Here is a 26,528-nt window from a genome sequence, read left to right on the forward strand (position 1 = left end):
TCACACCACTTCGAAATGATATTTTATAATTAAACCATTAGATTTCCACAAAAAACTATGAGGTCATCAGGATAAGTAAAATTACTATTATTATTTTACTTTATGAGAAGGTAACTCAGTTTAGTGACTTATCCAAGGCCAAGAGCTATATTGACAATGTTCATAAACAGCAGCTTTAACTATGGTACTGATATTCTAATGTCTGACATTGATAACTTTGTGCATGTCAGTATGAAAACCTTAAAATATGATTATTATTAAAACATTCAATCAGGAAAAATGAAAACAGAGTAGGTTAGCTCAAGATGCTTGGAAAAAGTGGAACTTCCTTCTTTTCTAGGGTTGCTTGAACTTTGAATTTTTAGCAGATCCACAAAATATATAAATAAAAGATAAAGATAAGACACAACACTGATTTTACACTCAGGTTGTATCACTGCTACAGAACCTTTTTCAGCATTTTGCATCAGAATATTAGCAAATCATTAAATAAGTCTGATCTGTTCATGTTAAAAAAATTTGTTTCTTGATTTTTAAAATATTATTCTTGTGACTTAAAGTCTAAGATTGTATTTGCTTCATCTTAAAATTTAATAAGTTTAATAATGTGAACATTTATATTTCAACTCTCAAATAAAACACAGGGAGATATATGGAAAATATTTTTTAAAATATTTACTTTATTAGATGGTCTTTCATAGTTTGTGTCTACTGAAACCAGCTACAATAATACTTAAGCATTTACACCCCAAAGTAAAACCCAATAAGGGGGCTACTGCCTTTTGTTACTATAGTACATGCTTCACACAGGATAATCTTTCACTATTAGAAAACCTTAAGCTATGTAGTATTCTTAACTAAGGCCCCATTTCAGTTAAAGTAAAGCAATTTGCAATTTAATTATAATAATAATACAAATTGCAACCTAACTAATGATACAATATGCTGTTGTGTTGCATAATTAGAGCAGTCAGTAAATAAGGTTTTACAAAGCAGGAAATAAGAATAGGTGAAGGAGTTGTGCTCATTCATCACCTTGCTGACTAATGAAGGAGAGCTGGAACGGAGATCAGTCACTTCCCAGCACATCCCTTGATGTGCGCCATAAAAGCACACGCTATAGACAGTTCCACTAACCTAATATAACCACCAGACAAGTGTCAGTTTGGAAAAATCCACAAAGAGAAACAAGTGATAAAATAGTATATAGCTAAAACTAACTCATTTATCAAGAAAGACAGAATAATTATTAGGAATGCCCAGATTGTAGGCCCTGTGATAGAAATGAGTAATGGGAACATTAACTATATTATTTTAAATTAAGAACACACTGGAGAAAACTCCAAATCTAGTAAGTTTACTCTATCTAGGCTTGAATTACACCTAGAAATATGGAAATAGTGAAATGCTTGATTTTACAAACCACAGAGGTGATTTTTCTTCTGTAGGGTGGAGAAAAAGAATGCATAGGGCCTCCTGTTCACAGTAATAAGATCAGACATCAAATTTTGACATTTGCACATTAGAGAAATTGAGTTCTACCAAAAATCTAATCTACTAAAAAGGCCATGCTTTCCTTTTAGCAGAGGTGTTATATAATACACATATCTTCATTCTGCTATTGTATTGGTGAAGCTGGTATGTTAGTCGAATCAGGTCCTGTGTATGACACCCAGGTATCTGTTCAAATTACCGCTTGCTATTAAATCACAATTCCGATTAACTTACAAGATAATATAGCAGCTCTTGAATTAAGAATTATTACAGATGTAGCAAAAGAGATAATTATATATCTATTTTTTCTGAACAGATTTTTGGGACAGAATTACTAATGTGGAATATGAGTAAATTATTTAGATTCTCTGCTATTCTCAGTTTGCACAAATGCTGAAAACCAATTTGGCTTATTGGTGTTTTGGCTCCAAATGCATAAACCTCCTCAATTCAAACTACTGCTTGCTTTAAATTCAACTCGGAGAGTACTTATTATCTCTCCTTGGCACAGACCAGTTTACATTCATCAGTTACTTGAGTGAGTGTATAATATAGTAACATATAAAAAATATATTCTGCTTTACCAACCAGGCCGTGAATACCCTGAGGGAAAGATCATGTCGGTTGTCTTTTTAAATAAAGTGAAGAGAAACAGAAAATCTTCCCAGGACCCAGTACAGAAACTTTATCACAGCAGGGACTAAAATAAATGCTTATTTCTTACAACAGAAAGGTAAAGAAACCAATTATCTTCAGGCAATAATCTGAATACTAGAGGGATGTGAATAGATAACACCAATAAGTTCACATTTTTTGTTAGCATATAGGTGTTGGCAAAGAGCAGCATCCCTATTTTTAAAATTGAGAAGCAAGAGAACTATGATATTACAGACAGAATATTCTATACCTCTCCCATCGTAATTATTGCCAAAATTTTCAAAGCCAGTCAACAGTGAATATGTAGCTACTGTATTCTAAAAAGCACCCTCAAGCACTTTTTTTCTTGTGGGAATCATTCCACAGACACTCCCTTATTCTGAGAAGATAATTAAGAAAATATGTTTTTGCCAGACATATTTTTCCCCTCTCCTTTGAAAATTTTACTGGTGACAGCCGTCAAAAAACTAGAAAAGAAGCTCCATGCCAGCTGTCCCTTATCCTCTGGCACATACTGTAAAAATACAGATACTCAGAGGAAACAGCACATATACACAGGTTGACATGAACAGCACATCCTGAAAGGCACTTATTACAGATAAATATGAAACTCTGGCTTCTTTTCCTAGAGGATATTCTTTAAGGTAATAAACAAGCCTCACAGCTGGACGGAGAATGAATTCAATGAGTATACTTGATTACGCAAAGGGATATGAGGAATTTCAGTGGATTGATATCACTATTAATTCTGCCATGGCTTATTTTGTGAATTTGGGCAAGTCAGTGCTATTTAATAAATGGGATTGAGAATGGAAAAAATGTATAATAAAAAATTTCATACAAATTGTCCAGGAAGAAATTAAAAGTGTTCCCATCAGCTCTTGAGTGGTCACCTAATTTCCTCTAGTTTTACGGGAAAACATTAGAGAATACAATAAAATGACACATTAGTTTTTAACATATATAATTTTCCTGTAATCTTTGAAATTAAAAAATTCTAATGTAAAATACTATACATTCAAAATAAGCTTTTATAAAAAACTCCATGCCCCAGTTGATGAATTTTCAAGAGGTATAGACACTAGAGGATAATGGAGGATTCCTCAGTATTTAAGTTTTTAGAAGTATTCCTTTGTGTACTGAAAACTACCTCCACTATACACGAAGGATAGTTTTAACTAAGGAAAAAGCCTCTTGGCTGTTGGAAGCAAACACTAAGTAAAATTAAATATGCTTGAAAAGAATCTAATTTCTTATGCTTATTTTGAGAGAGGCTAGAACTAACTGAATGATATGAGCACCTTACAGTAATTGACTGAACTTCGGCAATGATGGAGGTGCACATCTCTCTCTGCTAGTTTCAGCAGGGCCTTATTTAATTACCTTCCAGGAAACAATGCAAATTAGTTCCACAGAATCTTAGAGTAGAAGTTGGAGAGATCATTCACGTCAGTATTTTAAACTTAGGGTTCTTAGGTTCTAGGTGGGCTCCGATGGTGCTGTTAGCTTTTGGAAATTGTGTAAAAATACGTGTAGTCAGGAATGTGCATTTTATGAGGAGAGGGCCATGTTCCATCAGAATTTCCAAATGGCCTATAAACCTGAAAAGGTGCACGAAGCAACTACTGAAGTGGCCTAACTTCCAGTTTACAAATAATCCTGGGGAGCTGAAATGATTGCTCGAAAGACGCTCAGAGTGGCTGTAAATACCTGGAACCAGGTCTCCTGATAACCACTTAACTCAGTGTATTATTATGCTTATATCATTTTTTTCTCAGAGGGTAAGTAGGAAAAAAAAAGTGTTAAATGTGCAAAGTGTTTTCATAACCAGGTCTTATTTCAGGTGGCAGAGTCGTTTCTAGGTCAGAGTATTTTCTATAAATACAAAGTCCAAAGATATAGAAGCCTATTATAGGTGATCTACATGAGCCAAATAAAAAACTCACGGACCTCCAAACAAACACCATACTGCCTCCAGGCCAAGCACACACCCACTCTTGCTTTGAGTCCCTGCAGTGTATGCTATGACCTTCAAGGTGGAAGAGAGAGCTGTCAGACCTCTAAAGGGAAAAGCGGATCCTGAGATATCACATCATACAATAGAGAACTCAAGTTAACATGGCCTACTTTGGTGGACTCTCCCTCTCCCTGCCTTACTGACTTAACATCCCTGCCTCAAACACACACACACACACACAATTATAAACAGGTACAGTGTGATGTCAGGTATTGATATATAACATACAAATGAAAACAAAGCGTCACATTTAACTGATTTATTAATCAAATAATTAATTTCACTGACTATTTAAGATTAATTTCAGGAAAGAAAGTCACTTAAATAAGTAATTTAGAATAAATGTGCATTAATCCTGCCAAATCACCCTGCACATCCTCTTGGCATTTCTAAAAACAAGAAAACTTTTTAATGTATTGATGTGTGTATAAATATCTAAGTACATATTCTATCTCTACCATTTATATACAATATGATGTTAGGCAAATTACTTAATTTCTCTGCGGTGCAAGTCCCACTAGTAAAATGGAGATAACAATGGTATTGACCTTTTTGGGTCACTGTGGGATTGAATATGGTGATACACACAAAGACCCTAGAACAAAGCTTGACATTTTATGATAATAAAATAGCTATCGTCATCATCACCACCACCACCACCACAAGGAGGTACGTATGTAACTAATTACCTATGGGGGAGAAGGGGTTAAGAAGGCAGCTTAAGATAAGACTGTTTATTGGCAAACTATTCAACTATCATAAAAATTCAAACTACTCCCTGGGAAAACACCAGAAAGTCTGTTTAGCCCAGGTTTTCTTGGAGCCAAATTCCCATGGACTTGGCATAACAAGATTTTTCACCCAAATGGGATGAGATGGTTGGGCTGATCTGGGTCAGTGGAGCAGTTCCATTCCCTCCTTACAACTGTGGGCAGGCCAGCCCCAAGTGCTCCCCACCTGTCACACCAGTTCCTTACATGGGAGATCTGATTGGTCCAAGGTTCTGGCTCTGCAGTATCTCTGCCAGCAGCCTAATTGAAGTAAGTGCTCTTAGGACTTGGATTCTTTGGAAGTGAAATGCTTTGACAATGATTTTAAAGATAATGGGATGTTCTTGGTATCTATAGGGAGACAATATTCAACATCACCATGAATAGTGAAAACCTCAAATCACGTTTGGCTTGGATGATTCTGTTGGGGTCACACCATCCCATGATAGGGACCCGTCTAAGGCTTGGAAAACTGCTAGCTTCCAACACTAGGACAGATGCCAAGACTCCCAGTGGTATCAGTCACTGATATCATACAAGAAATTATCCATCCAGTTAAACCACAACTGAATATTCCAACTTAAAATATGTTGTGAAAATGAAGAATTTTACCTTTTTATATTCAGCAATGCCCAAGGTATTCCAGAGGGAGTATGAAACGCAGGTAGCAATTTTACCCCAAGTTCCACTGCTTTCTTTCGAAATATCTGAAAAGTTAAACAGTTACGTAAGCTACTATTGTAAGCAAAACAAAAAAGTGTTATATTATCGTCTCACATTTAGTACTTTCTACTTTAAAATTTTCTTTATATGAAAAAATAAGTTTCTCAAATTAATAGAATTACCTAGTAAAGCAAGAATGGTCCAGGGGCCACCGTGCTGTGGGGAATCTATTACTAATCTTGGTTGCACATTAGCATCACGCTGGGAGATCTGAATAATATGGACGTCTGGATCGCACTCTCAAGATTCTAAATTCTATGGTTTGAGGCTCCCGGAACACAATTTTTTTTAAGCACCACAGGTGACATCAGATGATTCCAACATGCAAACCAGAGGCAGAACCAGGGCTGCTGGAGGGTAAGTCCTGGACTGAAAATCGGGAGATCTGGTCCTGTCCCATCTTTACTGATTCAGAGGAGCACAGAGAAAGGAGAAGTTTTAAAAACATATTATTACAAGTAACCTATATGTCCTCTCAGTTCGTTGCAGTTTTAACTTCCTCTGATGTTAAGTGTAGGTGAAATGGAAGACACAAAGTTAAATTAGGTACAAGTTATGCCCAGAATTTATAAGGAAGATGATATATGCACATAAATATCTAGAACATAGATAGAACGACAACTGGAGATAAAATCATTTGGGAGTTCAGATGCACTCTGTAATGCTCTATGGTGAAGACAGCATTTAGATGAGGGCTGTACTCAGCATGTAATGGGACTAGGAATACTAGAAATTAAGGCAGGAAGTGGAAGCGGTATCCCTGGGGGCCGTCAGTGTAATAAACACAGACACAGGCAGGTGGGGACCTGTAGCAGAAATGGAATAGGTCAGCCTGCCTAACCAAAAAAGAGGGAATACTGGTAAACAAGGTCAGACGTATACAACATGGGCCCAAACTGTGGAGTGTCATAAACTAAGTCTAAGAATTCTATTCTGTTAAAATGGGAAAATATCAAAAGTTTTTAAGCAGCCAGTTCACTTGAGCACATTGTGCCTTAGGAAGGGTAATGAGATGACATCCATTCAGTCTCACTGAAGGAAGGCATGCTACAGCTTTCCCTGTGACAGTTGAAGCACCAAGCAGGTGCCTCACCCCTTCTCCTTCCTATACTGTATAGGACTGAGCATGGTGGGATGGGAACTTAACTATTTCCCTTTGCCTCTTGCTCAAACAACGGAGATGTGAGAAAGGCTGGGGAAACCCTGAGAAGCATGGAAAAAACTGGAAACAAAGTCCTCTCCCAGACAGTGGAAAAGCATTCTTTAAACCCCCTGTCAAAGAGGTCTTGTGTAGCATCTCCAGAGGGAACGGTTCCAGTCCATAATTCCTGCTGTAAGTCCTGAGCCCCCCCACAGAGAAATCCTGGCATACACTTGGGCTCCCAGAATGAATATACTCCAGTAATACCAATGTTGATGCTATTTTGAAAACCCTACTCTTTTGCAGACTCTCATTTAGTAATGAAAATTAAGGAAGTAATGAGTTTTACTGTAAAGTTTTGGTTGACAATCAGTTTAGATAAACTAACATTCCTGGTATAGAAATGAGGACACAGACATTTGTAATACATAGAAAGCACTAGAAAACAGAGGGTTTTTTTCCTCCACAAATTACTATAACTCTCTTTAAAGTGGACAATTTCCCATTTCAATCACTAACAGTATATCGAAGGAGAGGAGAAAAAAAAAAAAAAACAGACCCAAAGATATATTCTTCTCTTTCTCTGCCTTACTCTATAGAATTCTACATTCTTTTCTGCTGAAAGGGATTATCCAATCACCGCCCAGCCATCTGTTGACTTCCTAGTTTCACTTTTTAAACTGTTAGTTAATTAACTCCTTTTTCAAGAAACTTACATAAGATGGAAGTCAAACGATGCAATTAAAATACCATCGTGGATATTATAACCATATGGCGTGGGAGGTTAAGGATGCAGGCTTTGAAAACACAATGCCTATACTTGAATATTAGTTTCAACTTCTTCAAATTGGGTATTCTTGGACAAATTGCTTAATCCCTCTATGCTAAGCTTCCACATCTATAAAGTGGGGATAACAATAGTATTTACTGGTGTGCCTGGGTGATTCAGTCAGTTAAGCATCCAACTCTTGATTTCATCTCTGGTCATGATCTCACAGTCTTGAGATCAAGCCCTGCATCAAGCCCTGCTTTGGGCTACACGCTGAGCATGGAGCCTCCTTAGGATTCTTTGTCTCCCTCTTCTTCTGTCTCACCCTCCCTCTCAAAAAAAAAAAAAAAAAGCCCACAGTTGCATTTACTATTTTAAAGATTGTGGAAAGAAATGACTGTTTCTATATTGAAGGATCTTAGGACACGCAGCAATCACATTAAGAGGTTACCTGTATCATTATGGTGATAGTGATAATGGTATTTCCCTAACAACTTTCCCTAGAAGGAAATGCTTAAAATTCTTTCTTGTCTTGGCTTTTATCCCACTGCTGTTTTGGTACCTTCTCCTCAGGTTGTGTGTGTGTGTGCTATGACCCCATTACACATACTCTTATCATCAGCATTCATTCTCAAGAGCTAAGCCCTCAGTTCTCATCACCTGTTTGCATTTTCTAATTCAACCTTCCATGTCAGCTCTAGGGCTATACTTCTACTTGTGTACTCACATCACAATTTGGGTATCTTGTTGTCTTCTGAAACAACATGTCCAAGATGAAATAATCACTTAATATTCCAGGCAAACTTCCCCAGTTCCACCACTGACACTGTTCAACCAGTCCGTGGGTCCCAAGAGAGGAAGCATTTTGACTATTGATTTATCACTCTTTAGTCATCAAATGTCAATGTTCATTTCCCCGAAATGTCTCATATCCAATTCATTCCCTTTCTGTGATATGAGCATAGTCCTCATTTTCATCACCAGGTACAATGAAATGGCATGATAAAAAAAAAAGGAAGGCCCTCTTGGGGCGCCTGGGTGACTCAGTCAGTTAGGCGTCTAAATTTGGCTCAGGTCATGATCTTGTGGTTTGTAAGTTTGAGTCCTGCATCAGGCTCTGTGCTAACAGTTCAGAGCCTAGAGCCTGCTTCAGATTCTGTGTCTCCCTCTCTCTATGCCCCTCAGTGAGCGCGCTCTCTCTTTCTCTCTCAAAAATAAACAAACATTAAAAAAAAAAAAAGGAAGTTTCCCATTCTCCAGGATTTTCCTTCCTGTTTCCATTAGTCTGTATCTGTATTACCGAATCTTTTTACTATACGACTTTCTTCTTCAAGAAACAATAATGATTCCCTCTTGTCTAAAACATCAGGTTAAAACTGATCTGCTGACTTTTCAATGACCTCTATGAATGAGACCAATTTATTGTCTTCCTTCTCTCTAAGACCACTCTGGCTCCAGCTTGAGTCTTCATGGTCTTGGTCACTCATTCAAGGTCCATCCACTTTAGTATCTTTTTTTTTTTCTTAAGTGATTTTCCTCCCAACTTTACTGAGATACAATTGGCATGTAAAATTGTATATACCATGATGATCTGATGCATGCATACACTGTGAAATGATTACTACAATAAGCTTAGTTAACATCTCTATATTTTTGCATAATTCCTTTTTTGGGGGGGGTGCAACCTTTGTATACTTATTTGTAGAGTCTCTCACCTTGAAACACCCTTTTCTGCCTCCTGGTGACCAATCCAAATTCACCCATTGCTCAAGGCCCAGTCTAAATCTCAACTCCAGGCCAAGATCTTTGCCTTATGTGAACTCCTACACTGACAACTGGCATCACATAATGTAGCATTTGATTACAGAAATCAAGATATAGATCTCTAATGCTTTCTTGTGTGACTCTCTTGTACCCCCAAGTAACTTTCTTTTCTTTCTACAAGTAGAGAAAAACACCTCCATTTCTCCTCACTGCCTATTATACATATCCAACTCAGATTAAGTCATTTTGTGTTTATTTAAGATTTTTAAATGTTTATTTTTGAGAGAGAGAGAAAGAGAGAGAACATGAGTAGGAGAGGGGCAGAGAAACAGAGAGGGAGATGAATCCAAAGCAGGCTCCAGGCTCTGAGCTGCCAGGACAGAGCCCAACATGGAGCTCAAACCCACGAACCCTGAGATCATGACCTGAGCTGAAGTCCGATGCTTAATCAGCTGAGCCACCCAGGTGCCCCAGGTCATTTTGTGTTTAAATTTATTGATATCACCACAGTATTCCTATGAGTAGTGGGTGGGAGAATATTTGTATTCTCAGTTAACAGAGAGAAAATCACAACCCTGTGTCTTGAGATTCCCTAGTCCACCTTTGCTGGCTCCCTAGCTCTCTGCATGCCTAGTTCATGCTTAGCTTTAGGAATCCACTTTCCTGACCCTTTTGGAGGTCTTTCTTAACAACACCATGTAAAGTTAGCCATTCCATTTACTGTTCATCATATCATCTTGTTTATTTCTGTCCCACCATTTATCATGTCCCTAATTAATGTGTTGTTTATTGTTTGACAATCCCAGCAGGCATAAGCTTCACAAGGGCATGGACTGTTTTCTTTGTTGAGGTATACATACACCTAGTATCCTATAATGTAGCTGGTACTCAGTAAATGTTCATTTAATAAATGAATTAATCCAATATTAATAAATATACCTTGGGCTCTGTAATCAGAAACCAATGATATTCTACTGTTTGTGAAGTGCTCTATCCTATTCTACTAGTTTCTGTTGTTGGAAAATAATGAATTATGTCAAATATTGTGGAGTCTCAACCCTTGGGCACAATTACAAAATAGTTTTGGGTAAAAACATTAATTAACATATTCATGCTTTAAATGAAATCATATATGAGCCTGAGTCAATTCTAATTCTTAATGTTTGATTTGTTATCTCCTCCTGAGATATTAAGACAAGTTACTTGGAGGAGGAATCCAGATTCTCAAAGATAATGTCTTTCTCCTTAAAACAGTGACTATGCAATAAAATTTGAAACTAGTTTGTTAAGTTAATGCTGTTATAAGAATGAAGGAAAAATGTCACAAATCATTCTAAAGAACAGTTAAGTTTTAACTAGCACATGCTGGACAATGTGCTGAAAGGCAAATGATCACAAAAAGCACACTTAAATGGTGCTTCTGTGCTCTTTCAAATGGGGCAAGCAGGATGAAGGTCTCACTGGACCAGCCAGCACTTGCATCCTAGGACTGGCTCTACCATGACTTCAAGAGGCGCCTGGGTGCATCACTTAACTTTTCTGGTTCTTGGTTTCCCCAGTTAAATGGGCTTATAGAAAAGCAAGTACTCTAAAGTCATAAAGCTAGTACTAAAATGGGACTCGCAAAAAAGCAAACCTATTATCATTTTTATAAAGATAGGAAGTGTTAATTTGCCATCAAATTCTTAGTCAACCTTGGTTTCCAGGATTTACTGGTACTTATGTTTGGTAGGGAGGATTTTATAAAGATAGCAAAAAGAAAAATGACAGTTAATAAAATGCAATCCATGCTGATAATAGAAGATATTTTCTTTTTTTTTTTTAAATGACCATTAAAATCAAATAGTTTTTGTACAACATGTACCAATCAATTTGAGATGGGCAGACACTTACGACCCACAAGGAAACTTCAAAAAGATCCTGCATCATAGAGATTCTAGTGATATCCATAGCGAAAAATTAAAACTAATGTAATCTGCTGAAAGAAGGGTAGTAAAATATGATGAAATAGCTTCTAAAATAATCTTTCAAGCATGTATCTAACAAATAGGTTTAAATAAAAACTTTTATGGTCTCAAGTTAAGAATTTCAAAATAACTGCACCAAACCTGTATCTTTTCATTACTTTTAAGGAACATCATCATAGTCTTACTGCTGTTTTTGATCAGTGTTTTAAAAACTTCAGATTGTAGAATGTATCAAATAAAAACATTTATCTTTTTACTTTTCCCTTACAGATAGGATTAGACAAGGCTGTAAACAAGATGTATGGCTTTTTTTGCCTTTCTAGTTTGCAGATCCCCGAAGAACTGTACAGGAATATTTACACGCCAGAGCAAAGAGTAAGGAAAGAGGAAATGAATAAGAACAGAAGGCTCTGGCACTGGAAAGAACCAGTTTCAGTTCAGACATGCTTCAGTTTGAAGTGCGCAATCAATATCAAAGCCTTTCTTCAAATGCTTACGCTGAGCTGAAAACTTCACTGTTAAAAGATCAAACACTAATTCCCCATTAGTATAAGCAGTGTTTACCTATTACTCATTTTTGCTACATAAAACTTTCAGCACAAGATGCCATAGATATGATAAATATCTTTGGCTGAAAACAACTAAAATAACCTATATATCGTTAGCTGAGTTGATTAACACACATGACACGGCCAAATTTAATCATTCAACCAATAAGTAGTTATTGAGCTACTGTGGCTTTATAATTTAAAGTAGAATTGCTAAAGGTTTAAGTATTTAAATAAAGATATATAAAAATAGTTAATCCAGAAGAAATTTAGAGCTGGAAGGGATGTCAGAGGTCATCTAGTTCTATAATCTTAGTGTACAGATGAAACTGATGCTCAGAGAGGCCCTATTCCCCCAATTAAATGCTCTGATGTGGGACAGTTCAATAGTAGCTGTGGTCAAGTGAATGCCAGCTTCATTCTACCCCAGATACAAGTAATTCTTCTGACTCACAGAAACTCCCCTGTGAGTTCTATGTATGTATGTGTGCACACATCTTACACTGCCTTTTTCAAATTTTGCATTCTCTCTGTAATTCATTAAACACCAAAACCGACATTTTTCTAAATAAGAACTATTTGTTGTATTTGTCAAGTTGCATTATGAACTTCATTTTTTATGAATTTATAAATTTGATTAGGTGAATTCTTTTGTCAATTGTTTTGTTTTTCTTCTCTATGATTCAGTATAATTCGATTTTTAGTCTTTAGGCAATTAGATGAAGCAAGTGTCCTTCCTTTCCCTGCAAAAGTAAAGCACTAAGATCCCCCCGAACTTGATTATTCAGAATAAAAAGAATATGCATGTTAATCTGCCAATAACCATGAGTCATAACCTAGAAGAGTCAATGTAACTGTGCCTTAGACTATTTTTTTCCAATGTATGAAAACCACAAAGTTTAAGTGAAAGGAAAAAACTTCTGATAGGTATAATTTTAAAATCTGGATATAGAATACCCTAAAGAATAGGCATTTTTGAACTAGCTAGCTTTTTAAAAATATTTCTCATGAAAAAATTAACAGTGAAAAGTTTTTTTTAAAGTTTGCTTTTATAGTATCTCCTAGTCAAAATGAATAAATGTTGATAAATGAATTAATAAAATTGCATCTTGGTACTGATTCTTCCTTGAGGGTTCCAATTCTATTCCCTAGCTTCTTAGTTTTTTCCTGGGGGCTCTAATTTCATTCCCTAGCTCCTGAACAGGGAAGATCTTATAAAATTAAGCGAGCAGGATGAAAAATGGGGAGAAATACTAGAGAGAATTTCAGGCTGTTTAAGGTCAACATCACCAGTATCCATGTGGGCAGAAACCATGGCCACCTCCTCCTGGAACTGGTCCTACGATTTCCCTGAGCATAAATAAGCCAGAGTCAAGGTGGCCTAGTAATAGGTACACTGAACAGGCAGTCAGGAGACCTGGGTACTAGTTCAGGGTCTGCTACTTTTCAGTTCTGTCACAATGAAGATGGCCTTCATTTTCATCTAGTACCTTCATGAAGGGCACTAGACAAGACACTTTCTGAGTACTTTTCTGCTCTATACGATCTGGTTTTAAGACTTAGGAAGCACTTACTGCATGTTTCTCAAAGTGATAAGGACTATAAGAGAGATCCGTGAGAAAACAAAGATCCCTGATCTCAAGGAGCTTACAACCAGGAAGGCAAGTCAGGCATATAGAACTATATAAACATAAAATATACACCATAAAACAATAGTAGCACATAAATAGAGACTAAATTGTGCGATCTAGGCTGTAACTATGGGAATAAAACAAAGAAAGAGATTGAGTTAGGTCCTGGGGGTGAGGTAAGATTGGAGAGATGGCACTTATGTGGGTGTAGGTGGGTGTTTATTTGGGGGTAGGTATGTACCTGTTTGTGCACACTCTGCATTAATGTGGTGGAGGACAGGAGATCAAACAGAAGGGGAGAGGAAGGAGCCGGACAGAAAGCAGAGTAGAGAGGTAGATTTATAGGGCCCAAATGAAATAAGACAAGTTCATTAACCTTAAATATCAGGGAGAAGTTAAAGGGTTGGTTAAAAGAGCATATCATGGGTCAAGCAAGTCCCAACACTTACCACCTTAGTGCCTCCCATTCACAACAAATGTAGGAATTTCTGAATCAGGACCCTGAGGAATGGGGCAGGAGAAAGGCAGGAGTTCTCATTGGTTATGTAACTTTTCTTAGTTGTAAGGGGCAAAGGTACATAAATGCCAAGAAATATTACAATGGTTTTGTGATAGAGAAAAGATCCTGAGAAATAATTAGGGTCCTTTAAAAAACTTTCTCAAGGGGAAAGTATATGTTTATTGTAGAGATAAATGGGGCAGTGCGGGGTTTAGAGAAGGTAAATAGTATGATGACAGAAAGCTATGTGTCCCTCTTCCAACATACATTTAATATGGAAGTTCTAACATATATCCAAAATGCACAAAAAAGTGAACAGAACCAATGGTTATGTAGCTCTTGCACTGAGAATTATCCTTAGGTGTACCATACATTGTGTTACCTTAGATGTTCTAAAAAACACTGGCCAAAAGAACAATAAATAACAGCATAATAGTCCAAGCCATTATACAGTGCTCAGAGATGGGCTGTTGAGCTGCTCATTCTGTCTCAATTTTGGTCTTAAAAAATGGGCAATTCACCAACATGAGGTTTGAAAAATATGCAGTATATTGCTAACGATACTTAATATTACTTAAGTATGCCAGATAGTGCCTGAACACACATTTCACATCAAAAAGAAAACATCTTTTTAAAGAAAACATAGTCCCTGCTAAAGAGACAGGAAATTATGAAAATCTGTACCCTATCTATAATTTCTAATAGAATTTGTGGAATCCACCACATAAGTCTTGTTAATATGTGCTATCACAGTGTTAAAACAGGGACTGTTCTGTTTATTATTACATTTATAGGTAAATATCACAAATAATTTGAAATACACAGAATCCAGGCTTGGAAACCTTTGTCCAGTAGAAAGATTAGAATAAAATGACAGCATCATCTATCCAAGTATATTATGATTCCTTGGCATTTTTGAGTTTTAAGACGTTCTATGCTAGGGATTTTTCCAGATGCCGAACCTCATCTCTAAAGCACATCAAAATATCTGTAGTTTAACCTTGTTATTTGTATTGGTTTTAGAAACATGTTTATCTGTTCTTTCGATCTAGTGAAATGTACAGCTATCCCGTCTTGCTGACTCAGCATCTGTATCACATGCAGACACTGGTTTGGGACTAAGAGATCTAGCTCCTTGCCATCTGCTAATGGAGCTGTAAGATCTTGAGCACTCACTTAACCCCCTCTGTGCCTCAGTTTTTAAATATGTGAACAGGGAATCATTTTCCCCACAAGATGATTAAATGTTATTAAATGTCCATGTGCTTTGTAAAGAGCCATAATAGTTACCATCCTCATTGTTCTTTGCCATAAGATCACGGTTCCCTCAGGAATAATTGGAGGATATTAGGCTTTTTGTCCATACACCAAATGGTCCAAAAACTGCTGAGCTTTTATGTCTGTTTTCTGTAGTTGTAATGTTTCTTTTGGTTATTAGCTATCAGTTCATTATAGTGAAGATCTCTCACTGTTGTAGTATACTTGCTCTCCTTCTAAATTGCTGACTAATTTTGTAAACAGTCATCTGTACCAGAGCCTGAGGATGTCAAATGTCTCTTGCATGTTTGTCTTCTGTTGAAGGGCATGAGCTTCAGGAAATGTGCCCTAATTTTGTGTCAGGTGACTGAATATGAACTATTAACTCTACATGGATGAAACAGCAGTGAATTAGTATGGTATTAAGCAATAGTAGCTTGCAAATTTGCAAAGTCAACTAAATACCTACATCTACACAGGTTCTGTTTGCTTTTTCTAAAAAAATGCAAAATGTAAGCGACTCTTTTCTCAGTCTAAGCAAATGTAAACCCATCTGATTCTACATCTAATCCCATTAATTTGGTGGTTTTGATTTCTGCATAACCCTCTTTTATCAGATAAAGGACACCTCTAAATTGCCCCTGGGCACAGAGTTCATAATTAACCAAGTCAACTGATGGATGAACATTTTAAGTTATCAAATGGTGATGTTGCTGGACAAAAAAACTTGGCGCAGTGCTATTTTTCTTTTATGTTTATGCCTCCCTCAGCAAGTTGATTAACCTCCCTTAGCCTCAGCTGCCTCATCTACAAAACGGACAACTATACCTTTGCACCTGAGAACTCACAAGTTCCTTCTCATCCCCCATTCTTTTTACCTAACACCAAAAGTAAATTTTTAATTTTTCCTATCTTACAATGAATATATTCTCATTATTGAAAAATCACAAAATTATACAGACAAAAAAATAGGGTCCCGTTAATCCTATCCATCTAGATACAAACTATTGTTAACATCTTAAGTGCCTATTCTTCTAAATGGCATTGATTGCATTTTTTTTTTGAAAAATGGCAGTCTTCCATATGTAATGTTTTAAATCCATCCCCAGCAACTCAATCTACATCAAAAACAACACTGCATACCAGAGGTCAGCAAACATTTTCTGTAAAGGGTCAGATGGTAAGTGCCAGTTACATACTCTCTATCTCTCATGGGTTTGTTTTTTTCTTTTATAATCCTTTAAAATGTAAAAGCCATTCTTAGCTCTGGTAGTAAAAAACAGGTCTCAGGATGAATCTGGCCAGAGTGCTGTAGTTTGCTGACCTGTTTTACATTAATGCATACATTTCTGTAGTATCTCTCTTAAAAAAGTTATATAATATACCAATGTATGCCAGATGTGCCAGAAATTAGCCAGATTCCTATTACCTGACACTGAGGTTTCCACTGTCTTGATATTACAAAGAGCAGTGGGATGGACATTGCTGTACACACTTATTTATATATATGACTATTTCCTCAGGGTAAATGGTTGGAAGCAGAATTTTTGGTCATAGGGCATTTCTTCATCCATTCACTCACCAACCGGAGATGTAGAATCAGAGCAGTCATAGACAAAATGTAAATGAATGGGTGTGTCTGTAGCCTGCCACCCCGTATTATGTTAACTTTCCTGAGAGCACCTTAAATATTTTTTATTTACAGTAAGAGGTTTAAAAAATTTTTCATATATCCTATTCATGACAACACTACATATTTTTAATAGACCAGTGTTCTATTCTTGCACTAAATAATTCAATGCCTTGTATTAATAATTGTCATCAGAATATCAAAATGTTATATAACTCAATACTTTTCTATTAGTAGAGCTTCAAAAATACCAAACTGAAATATTCTGGGGGTACCTGGGTGGCTCAGTTGGTAAAGTTTCTAAGTTTGGTTTCGGCTCAGGTCATGATCTCATGATTCGTGAGTTCGAGTCTTCTGTTGGGCTCTATTCTGACAGTGTGGAGCCTGCTTGAGATTCTCTCTCTCTCTCCCTTTCCCTCTGCCCCTCCCCTGATGATGCTCTTTTTCTCAAAATAAATAAAGTTAAAAAAAATAAATTTAGAGTTATCACTTGGAAAAAAAGAATGAATATGGGAGGCATTTCCTCTAAAATATAAATATATAATAACTAACAGAAAATATGATTTACCTTGTACATTGTGGCTACTCTTGCACTATCTGAATGCTTTGTAAAGTATTACATACACACACACATGCACACACACACTTCAACATAGCTGAAACTTTCTAAATTACAAACTTTCAGAAAGAGACCTCTTCTATAATTCTGACCTTTAAAAATGTCAATTCATTTATTCAACAAATATTTATTGAGTGCCTATGTACTACATGCCAAGTTGCAAAAGGCACTTGGAATACATAAGTAAATAAGACAGCTGTGGTCAGTGACTCATAGTAACACTTGTTTTTGAAGTGTAACTCTAGAAAAATGTCCACAGAGTAAGTAGTATTTGATGATGCACAGGAAAGGATCAAGTAATAACTTCCACTTATTCTCCAAAAAGAAAGTGAGAAGAAAGTTATATTTTTGTGAGTACTGCACAAAGTATTAGACAAATCCCTGCCATCAGACAGACCATCTAAAATCAGCAAAAGTATCAGAGATATATAGAAAGACAACTGTATAAAACTATAGAGAAAGTTATCATTTAGATGTTTTTAAAGATCTTAAACTCAGTTTTACACAAAGCAGACTTCCCCCAGCATGATCTATGTACACTATACATATGTCTTTTATTCAGTGACTGGTCAACGTCTTGAAGGTTATTCCGATGGGAATTACCCCAAGTAGCTAAAAAACTGATTAGATCTGTTCAGAAGGGCTAACTCTAATAGAAAGACTGGGATAGTAGAACTGTGTGTTTAAAAAAGTAAAAGTCATAAAGAAAGACAAATACTATATGCTATCATTATATGTAGAATCTATAAAGGCCGAACTCATAGAAACAGAGAGCAGAATGGTGGTTGCCCAGGGGCTAAGGGGGAAAAGGGGTTGGGAAAATGGGGAGATGCTGGTCAAAGGGGACATACATATTCCAGTTATAAGATGAAGAAGTTCTGGCTATCTAATATACCACACGGTGACTGCAGTTGACAATGGTGTATTATATACTTAAAAGCTGCTAAAAGAATAGACCTCAAATTCTCTCCACAATTATGTGAGGTGATGGAGGTATTAACTAATGCTACTGTGGTAATCATATCACAATATATAAGGGCACCAAATCATCATGTTGTAAATTTTACTTACACAACGCTGTCAGTTATGTCTCAATGAAGCTGGGAAGGGGGGAAGTATGACTCAAAGTTCTGAGATAATGCATGGTGGAGAAAACATGGCATTCAAGGATAAAAGAGGAGTAAAAGAGAGGTGATAGAAGACGCCTGGTAGTCCTAAGGCCAGTCTAAGCCCAGGCAGCAGACCCATAGGTCAAGATGACATAGAAACAGAGTCAAGTTCTTCTAACATAAAACAAGGAGCAATGCACAGGATAAAAACTTGATATGAATGCTGAAAATCTCACCTTTTAAAAAATAGAGTAAGAGTGGAGTACTGTAACTTTGGCCCTAATTTTAGTCACTACAGGGCAGTATTGATGAAGATAACTGACTGAGAACCATGGGAAATAGCAAGTATCTTTTTTTTTAGGGGTTGTGATAGAAAAATAAACACAAAAATTCTGGCAAATTCCAGCATGGATCTTGGACTTTGAAGGAAATAAGATTTTAAAACACTTAAAAAATCTCCATTAAATATTAGAACAATGACAAAAATTTGTGCCACATATTCTTCTGGGATAATGAGATGGCTCTTCTGTTTACTTTATTTACTAGAGCTTCCCTTCATATAAATGAAACCCCAAATAATGTATGCTCCATTTGATACAATGTTTATTAGGTTTTAGGAAAGGAATCATCATGGTTCCCAATAGAGGAAATGTTTCCCTCAATTTTTCTGATGTAGTAAATTAGGACAGGGTTTCCTAAACAATGGTGACAGCCAAGTCTAGATGTCTATTTTTTTAGTTCATTTTTTTTTTTTAAAGGAATCCTATTGGTTGCAAGAGGAGAGTTTATGGCATTAAGTCAGTGGTTCTCAAAGTGTGGACGGATTTCAGGCTAGTGGCATCAGCGTCACATGGGGACTTGTAAGAAGTGCGAATTATCAGACTCCCATCCACATCTACAGAATCAGAAACTCTGAGGGGGGCCCATAAATCGGTGTTTAATAAGCCTTTGCTGGGTTTTGGATATACACTAGTTTGAGAAGCACTGAATGTGAGTGGACTCAGATAATTCAATAAGAATGAGAAATAAATTGATTGGAAACAATACTTTCATCCAAATATTTATATAACACCATGAGTATTACATGGTTTCTGCGGTGAACCAAGCAAAAATCTTTCATAATCTTTAAGTTTAGCAAATTGCACAAGAGGTATTAAGCCACATGACCCTGAATTCACCGTTTAATAGCCAACTCTCCATTTGCTGTTCGCCTGATATATAAGAGCAAATGGGACAGCCAATTCCTAAATGAATGGCAGTCATCACTGCATAATTTCAGTCTTATGTGCTTGCCACTGTGGTTTAGGGGCTTATTTTACTGTTAGTCATGTCTCTAAGTCACTTAATAGCATTAGAATGGAAAGATACGGTCAAATTTATGAGGCTGAGAACAAACCTCCTGTGAGTACTTTATACCACATTGAGAATCTAATTACTGGTTGGCAACACAGCATTTATTAGTTTTTTCTCCCTTCACACAGACTCTGTAGCAAATCAGCACACAATAGTATTCAGTTTTGAAGGGACATTTGTATGTAAAGTAGCTCTTGTATCTAATTGTGGTAGTTGACAGGTAAAATAACCCTGTTTCAGCATAGGACTGATAATACAAAGTTAAAAACAGTAACAACAACAATTATTTCCAACAGTGAGAGCTATGCCAATATTATAGACCAGGAATAATGTAATTGAGAAACATTTGTAAAATTAGGCATGTCTCATATTAATAGTAGGAAGAAGATTTATGTACAACTTTCTTAAGAGATATTTTGGGCTTCTTTTCATTGAAGTTCTTAACAAGGAAATCAGCAGGAAAGAAATGGAAACTAGCAAATATATGTAAATATTTCTTGAGGTCTAGATCCCTCAGGAAATTTGGAAAATCTAAATACATAAACATTTAAAAAAGTTTCCTGAGGCCTTTCCAAACTCTTATCGGCTAAACTTCATTTATCAATGACTGATTAGAATCCAAAACTGTGGGGGAGGGGGGGCAGGGATCAACATATTGGTTTTGTGCTGGTTGAATAAATTTCTACATTTAAAAAATTCATAATAAAGACTTTACAGTAAGGAATGCAAATGTATTTAAATAAAGTAATCACACAACTAATTATAATGACAGACCACATGCATTTCAGTAACGTGGACCACAAATCAAATATTTTGAGGCAAATCCTTTTCTCCCCATGAGTTTCTTTCTTTCATTTCTTTCCTTCTTTCATTTCTTGCCTTCCTTCTTTTATTACTGTCCACACTAGGATGACAACCTCTGTGAAAACACAATCATTTAGTGGGAATGCCCAAGTTCAGGGATGCCAGGAATGAGGATGTTTAAGTAGGTTTTCAGCCATATAACTTCCCAAAGACTGAACTGCATAAATGATTTTGGCCAAGTAATAATAATAATAGCTGATGCTTATATAGCATTCGGTATACTCCCGTGACTTTTCTGCATGTCTACATCTAAGTCGCTTAAGACTTTAAAGAAGCTTCAGAGGGTGGGAAAGGTTAACATCCCTCATTATGTTCACACAAAGCTATGAAAAGGTAGATCTGTGATTTGAATGCCCAAGTCTGATGCTCGAGTCTAGGATTGACCATTACTCCATGCTACTGAAACCAAGTTTCAGAGTTAACTCTGAACAAAATTCAACATGTGTTGTAAGACAAGACTGAATTAATGAAAGGATTGCTTATTGTTCTCCATATAATAAATGTTAATCACCATATATGCTATTAAGTATACAGCTGTTTATAACTTGAGAATTTACTACCACACCTAGGTGGTAAATAAACTGTTTCAAGTTATTTGGATGATCTATTTTATAAAATAAAAAGATGAATGCCATTTACCAAAATACCTCTTCAGCCAGCACTTTAAGACATGTAGAATATTTATATATATACTGTATATTTGAATTATGCTTGCTTTATATTTGATATATAATCTATAATTTGTATGTATCAAGTTAACTCAAATACATTAAACATTCCTTTAGAGAGAAGATCCCAAGATCCAAAATAGATCCCAAGATCCAAAATTGATTCCACCCAAGCTTGAATCCCCTTCTGGGAAATTTTTTTGCTGTTAATTTATTTTAAAACTTAAATTCTAAAGATGCACAGAGATACAGACATCCCCTCCCCCAACACACACATATACAACATGTACTGCTTAGTGTAGTATCATAAGGCACATATCCTAGTAATTACCATCCAGGTCAAGAAACCAGTTTTTGCCAGCCCCATCAGAGGCCCCTGTGTGTCCCAGCTGAGACAGCTCCTTCCTTCTCTCCAACTAACCATATCCTGGCACTTATTCCCTTCTATTAATCAACCAACTGTTCACCCTTAGACTTAAAAAACAAACTACAACTTTTGGGGCACCTGGGTGGTTCAGTCGGTTAAATCTCTGGCTCTGGCTCAGGTCATGATCTCATGGTTCATTGGTTCAAGCCCCATGTCTGGCTCTGTGCTGACAGCTCAGAGCCTGGAGCCTGCTTCAGATCCTGTGTCTCCCCCCCTCTCTCTCTATGCTCCTCCCCCACTTATGCTCTCTCTCTCTCAAAAATAAAATAAACATTAAAAAACAAAAAACAAAATACTACCACTTTTATGCCTGTTTTAAACCACAATTCTCCCTTTTCCCCTTTCTTTTCCTTATAATTTACCAGGACAAATTTGAATTATTTGAACAACAGCAGCCACATTATGCACATGCATGTGTAGTGTAGTTCAACACATTTTTTCCTCTGTATTTTTGACAGATTGGAAGCTGGATTCAGAGACTTGATCCCTTTGGCAAGAATCAAGGTGATATGTTCTTTTATCAGGAGGCACATACGTAGTTTGCTCTCCTTTTGAGAAATTAGCAGCTGTTGATGATCATGGCCTAGATTCATTAATTCCTCAGGGTTTGTAAAAATGGGTGATTTTCTACTTTGATCATTTTACATTCATTTATTAACAGAAATAATTTTATTAAGAGACACTTGGCTTATCTACTACTTGGTTACCAGTGATACAGTTCATATAGAGAGGGCAAGATAAATGCTTTCTTTTTCTCTATCGATTTTCAAGGTCTAAATTGCTTCATCACTGCTTTGCAGGTGATCAATTCTTTTTGTTTTTTAATATCATTATGAACTCATCTATTTAAACATACCTAATGGGTTTTAATGTTACATTTCTTAGTTTTACTAAAACAAAATTCTCATATTTGTCAGTCAGGGGAAGCCTTTTTAAGTTGGCTCTTAAGTTCTTCTGACATTACATTACATAAGTAGTCTTTGTTATCCGGTTTAATGAGATGTTTCAGACTAGTCTTGTACATTTTGTATTTCAGCCATTTCTGCAGGAAGCCCTGATTAGTAAGAAACAGGAATTCAAAACTGAATCTGGGTGCTGGGGATGCTAGCGACCACTGAAGTCATCATTGGTTTTAGACTTCTTCAGGCCTAAAAATGTGTGTGTGTGTGTATGTGTTATCCAAATACACATATACCCACATTAATGAATATTAATATTGTAAGATAAAATATCTCATAAATTAATACTAATATTTCCAATTAAAATTCAGAACTACAATGTTTTTCCTTTTAACACTTTTATCATATAATTCACCCACGTAAGTGTACGTTTCAGTGGTTTTAGTATAGTCACACTAAATTGATTCACCACAATAAATTTTAGAACATTTTTATCACACCTAATAAAGAAACACCAAATCCATTAGCAGTCACTCCCCATTGCCCCCCAACCTCTAATCTACTTTCTTTCTGTCTCTACAGATTTGCTTATTTAGGATGTTTCATAAAAATGGAATCATACTATGCAGGATTTTGGTTGATTCAAGCTTGTTCTATGCTAGATTCACCAGGAAGGGCTCCTGGAAAACATATTCTCTAATTTCCTACATGGTGATAATAATTTGCCGGCATCCTCTGCAGCTGCCAGAATTTCCCCTGAGTTTATCATTAAAATGGGAGATCTATTTATAATGGAAAATTTGCATTCAAGTTTTGGATAAGGAAGGAGTTAAGACTGTAACTTATTCCATAAGAAAAGAATCAGTGCATGGTCCTAATCCTCTCTGTGTCCATAGCAGTTTGTTTTCTTTGCAGTTCTTCTCTCTGCTTCTTAACATTTCTCTTCCATGGAACACAAGATTTTTCCAGGGCGTAAAGATGACCAACTTTCCTACTTCTTTTTCAATGCCAGGGATTTACATATCTGCACTGCCTAAGCATTGTACAGCAAGAAGCATAAATCCACATTACACCAGAAGCAGTCATTGTGTTTACACCCGAAAATGAGTTAGGAAGATGTGAGTTATAGGAAGAAAATTTCTCCCACCACACCCCTCCTCCAGTTTACAACATTCTGTAAACTTGAAAATCAGTGTATCGTTGTTCTAGAACACTGGATTTAGACGATACTTTGAAAACATTTATTCCACATTTATTTTAAATCAATGAAAAAATCTGAAAGTGATGAAAGGGCTTGCTCAAGGTAAAGTCAACATCGAAACAGGATCCCAGATTCTAAAAACAATCTTCTTTCCACTCCCTAAGAGCTACTTCTTAAGTTTATTAGGTGGACAACTCCAATACAATGAATATGTCAAGTAGCCCATTTACAAATTGTTTATCTATAGGCTCAAAATCTGGCGATTTCCCTCAGAAATACAATTTTAAGTCATGAGAGGCTCAGGATCACTACACAAAAATCTATTTCCATTACAGGATCTCAGACAAGTAAATATCACATAGCTGGAAGGCAAGGCAGAGTTTTCAGGCGAGGAGAAAATGAAGTGAAAAAAGACATTGTTGGCTTTTTATTGCATCTGTAGATATGCCCTCAAACATTTTTAAAAATTATATTTCATAAATATAGAAATTTCCAGTACCTGAACACCCATAACTAAGCTCTATCAATTTGTATCACAGTCATATAGTCATAATTGTTTTGGATTAAAAAAAAGATAAAGCAAAATAGTACAAGTTTTAAAAATACAGTTTCTAGTTACCTTGGGTTTGCATCATAAAGTGAATCTAGATTTTGATTTGAGAAGCCTCAGAGTGTCTGGTAGATTATATGCTTCCCTCTTTATAGTCACGTCCTTTTTCTCTCAGACAAGGTTTTCTTTTTTCCCTGGCTCATTACTGAACAGCCTTTTGCTTTCTTCTTCCTCAAACAAGCATGCATTGCTTTTGAAGTTTCTTAAGGGATATTTACTGCTGTAACAACCGGAGAAAGGCTCTCTGCTATGTCCTCCCTAATACCTTCTTTCAATTAGATCTTGTAGAGAAAAACAAAGACACAGATTGTACCCAGTGCCTCAGTGTTCCCAGATTTCTTTCTATGTTAGCAATGAACATAAACTTTATTAATGAATCTATACATTTAACAAAAATAATTCTACTCTTTTGCCTTTCAAGTGGTTGACGATGGAAAATGCAGAGAGATTTCCCATTCACATGTTTTTAGATATGAAATACTCAATAATTTTGTATCCTACATTAAGTTGTTTTGTATATGTGCGTAACAAAAAAATCTCATTACTATAATTAGCCCTTGTCTTTTTAAACTGCTTTTGGTAATACAAAGACTAAGGAGTTGATCTGAGACGATGCAAGAGTTTATGGCCAATCTGTTTACTTAATTAAGCTTTGTGTCACCTCTATTTCCATGTGAACTGAGGATAATATTAACATCGAAAAGATGGTGTTTTAAATAAACCACCATCTGAAATGGAAATCTATAAATTGACTATAAAGAGGGAAATTCAATTATCACTGAGTAAAGTCATTCTCTTTATGAAACAGATGTCAGAAAGGGAAAAAGGTGACTTTCAAGACTCTACAGGCTGGATTCTTGTAAGAAAAGTCAAAAAAATTTTAAATCTGAAGAGAGGCTAGAACAACTGAATCCTGAGTAAGTCTAGGGACAAAAGCTTGGTAATCATTTTTCCCCAAATCTATTGTAATTTTCCTTTAATATTTTTCTGATCATAAGATTGTTACTAACTAGCTCACCACTGAAACTTTGATAAGTACCAAAAAAAAAAAAAAACCCAAAAAGGTAGAGGCAAATATTATTTATATTTAAGAAGTTTCTTATGTAATTATTCTATTTTCCATAGCCGAAATCATTATACAGGAAATTTTGTATCTTGTTTTATTATATCAATAATTATCCATGCCATTAAATAAATGAACAAGAATACATTTTAATAGTCGCACAGTAAACCACTGTATGGGAATTTCATGATCTGTTCCATCATTCTCTTATTGTTGGATATTTGAGATGTGTCCTCCTAATAATGAGTACATAAAATATATCCATTAGCTGCTTTAGGCATAATATGATTACATTTTGGATTATTTTCTTTGGATAGATTCCCCAATGTAGAATAACAGAAGCTAAGTAAATATCTTTATTAAGGATCTTCTTATATGCATATACTTAATAGCTTTTCAGAGCAATCACATCAAATTACATTCCCTTCAGCAATGCCTGAGTGAACTTTTGCCCTACTCTCACCCAACTGGGTATTAACATAGTTTTTAGTCTTTGCTAGTTTGATGGCAAAAAGGGGAGGGGGCAGAGGAGTTGAAGTGTTGGTATTTTACTTTGAGTATGTGTAAATTATTATTCTGCATCTGTCTGAACACGGAGGAAAAGCACTGAGGTAAAACTCATGGAAAATGCAACAACAGGCACTGGTGAGATGAGACTGGCACTACTTGGAAGTGTGAGAACTGCTCATTTATCTACAGACTAATCAAACTCTATTATTTGGGGTGGTGCCTTGGAATTCCACAATGTATGGACCCCTAGGAAAAAACTCCTGGCAGAATTCCAAGTCACTGGATGTAATCTTAGTTAAACATTAGGTGTCCCAGTTTTGAGTCTTGTCTTTTGACAA

At 36.1% G+C, this 26,528-nt stretch overlaps 1 protein-coding gene across 2 annotated transcripts in view; it reads right to left on the minus strand.

The window, feature by feature from the left end:
* The window catches only part of MAN1A1 (mannosidase alpha class 1A member 1), a 176,687-nt gene that overhangs the window by 67,491 nt on the left and 82,668 nt on the right, over positions 1-26,528 (minus strand). For both annotated transcript variants that reach the window (XM_045499427.1, XM_045499428.1), the window contains one exon: positions 5,551-5,645. In XM_045499427.1, coding sequence (XP_045355383.1) covers positions 5,551-5,645 — 95 coding nt within the window. The remainder of the gene's footprint in view (positions 1-5,550; positions 5,646-26,528) is intronic.

The sequence above is a fragment of the Leopardus geoffroyi genome, chromosome B2 (assembly GCF_018350155.1).
Source record: "Leopardus geoffroyi isolate Oge1 chromosome B2, O.geoffroyi_Oge1_pat1.0, whole genome shotgun sequence".
Classification (NCBI taxonomy): domain Eukaryota; kingdom Metazoa; phylum Chordata; class Mammalia; order Carnivora; family Felidae; genus Leopardus; species Leopardus geoffroyi.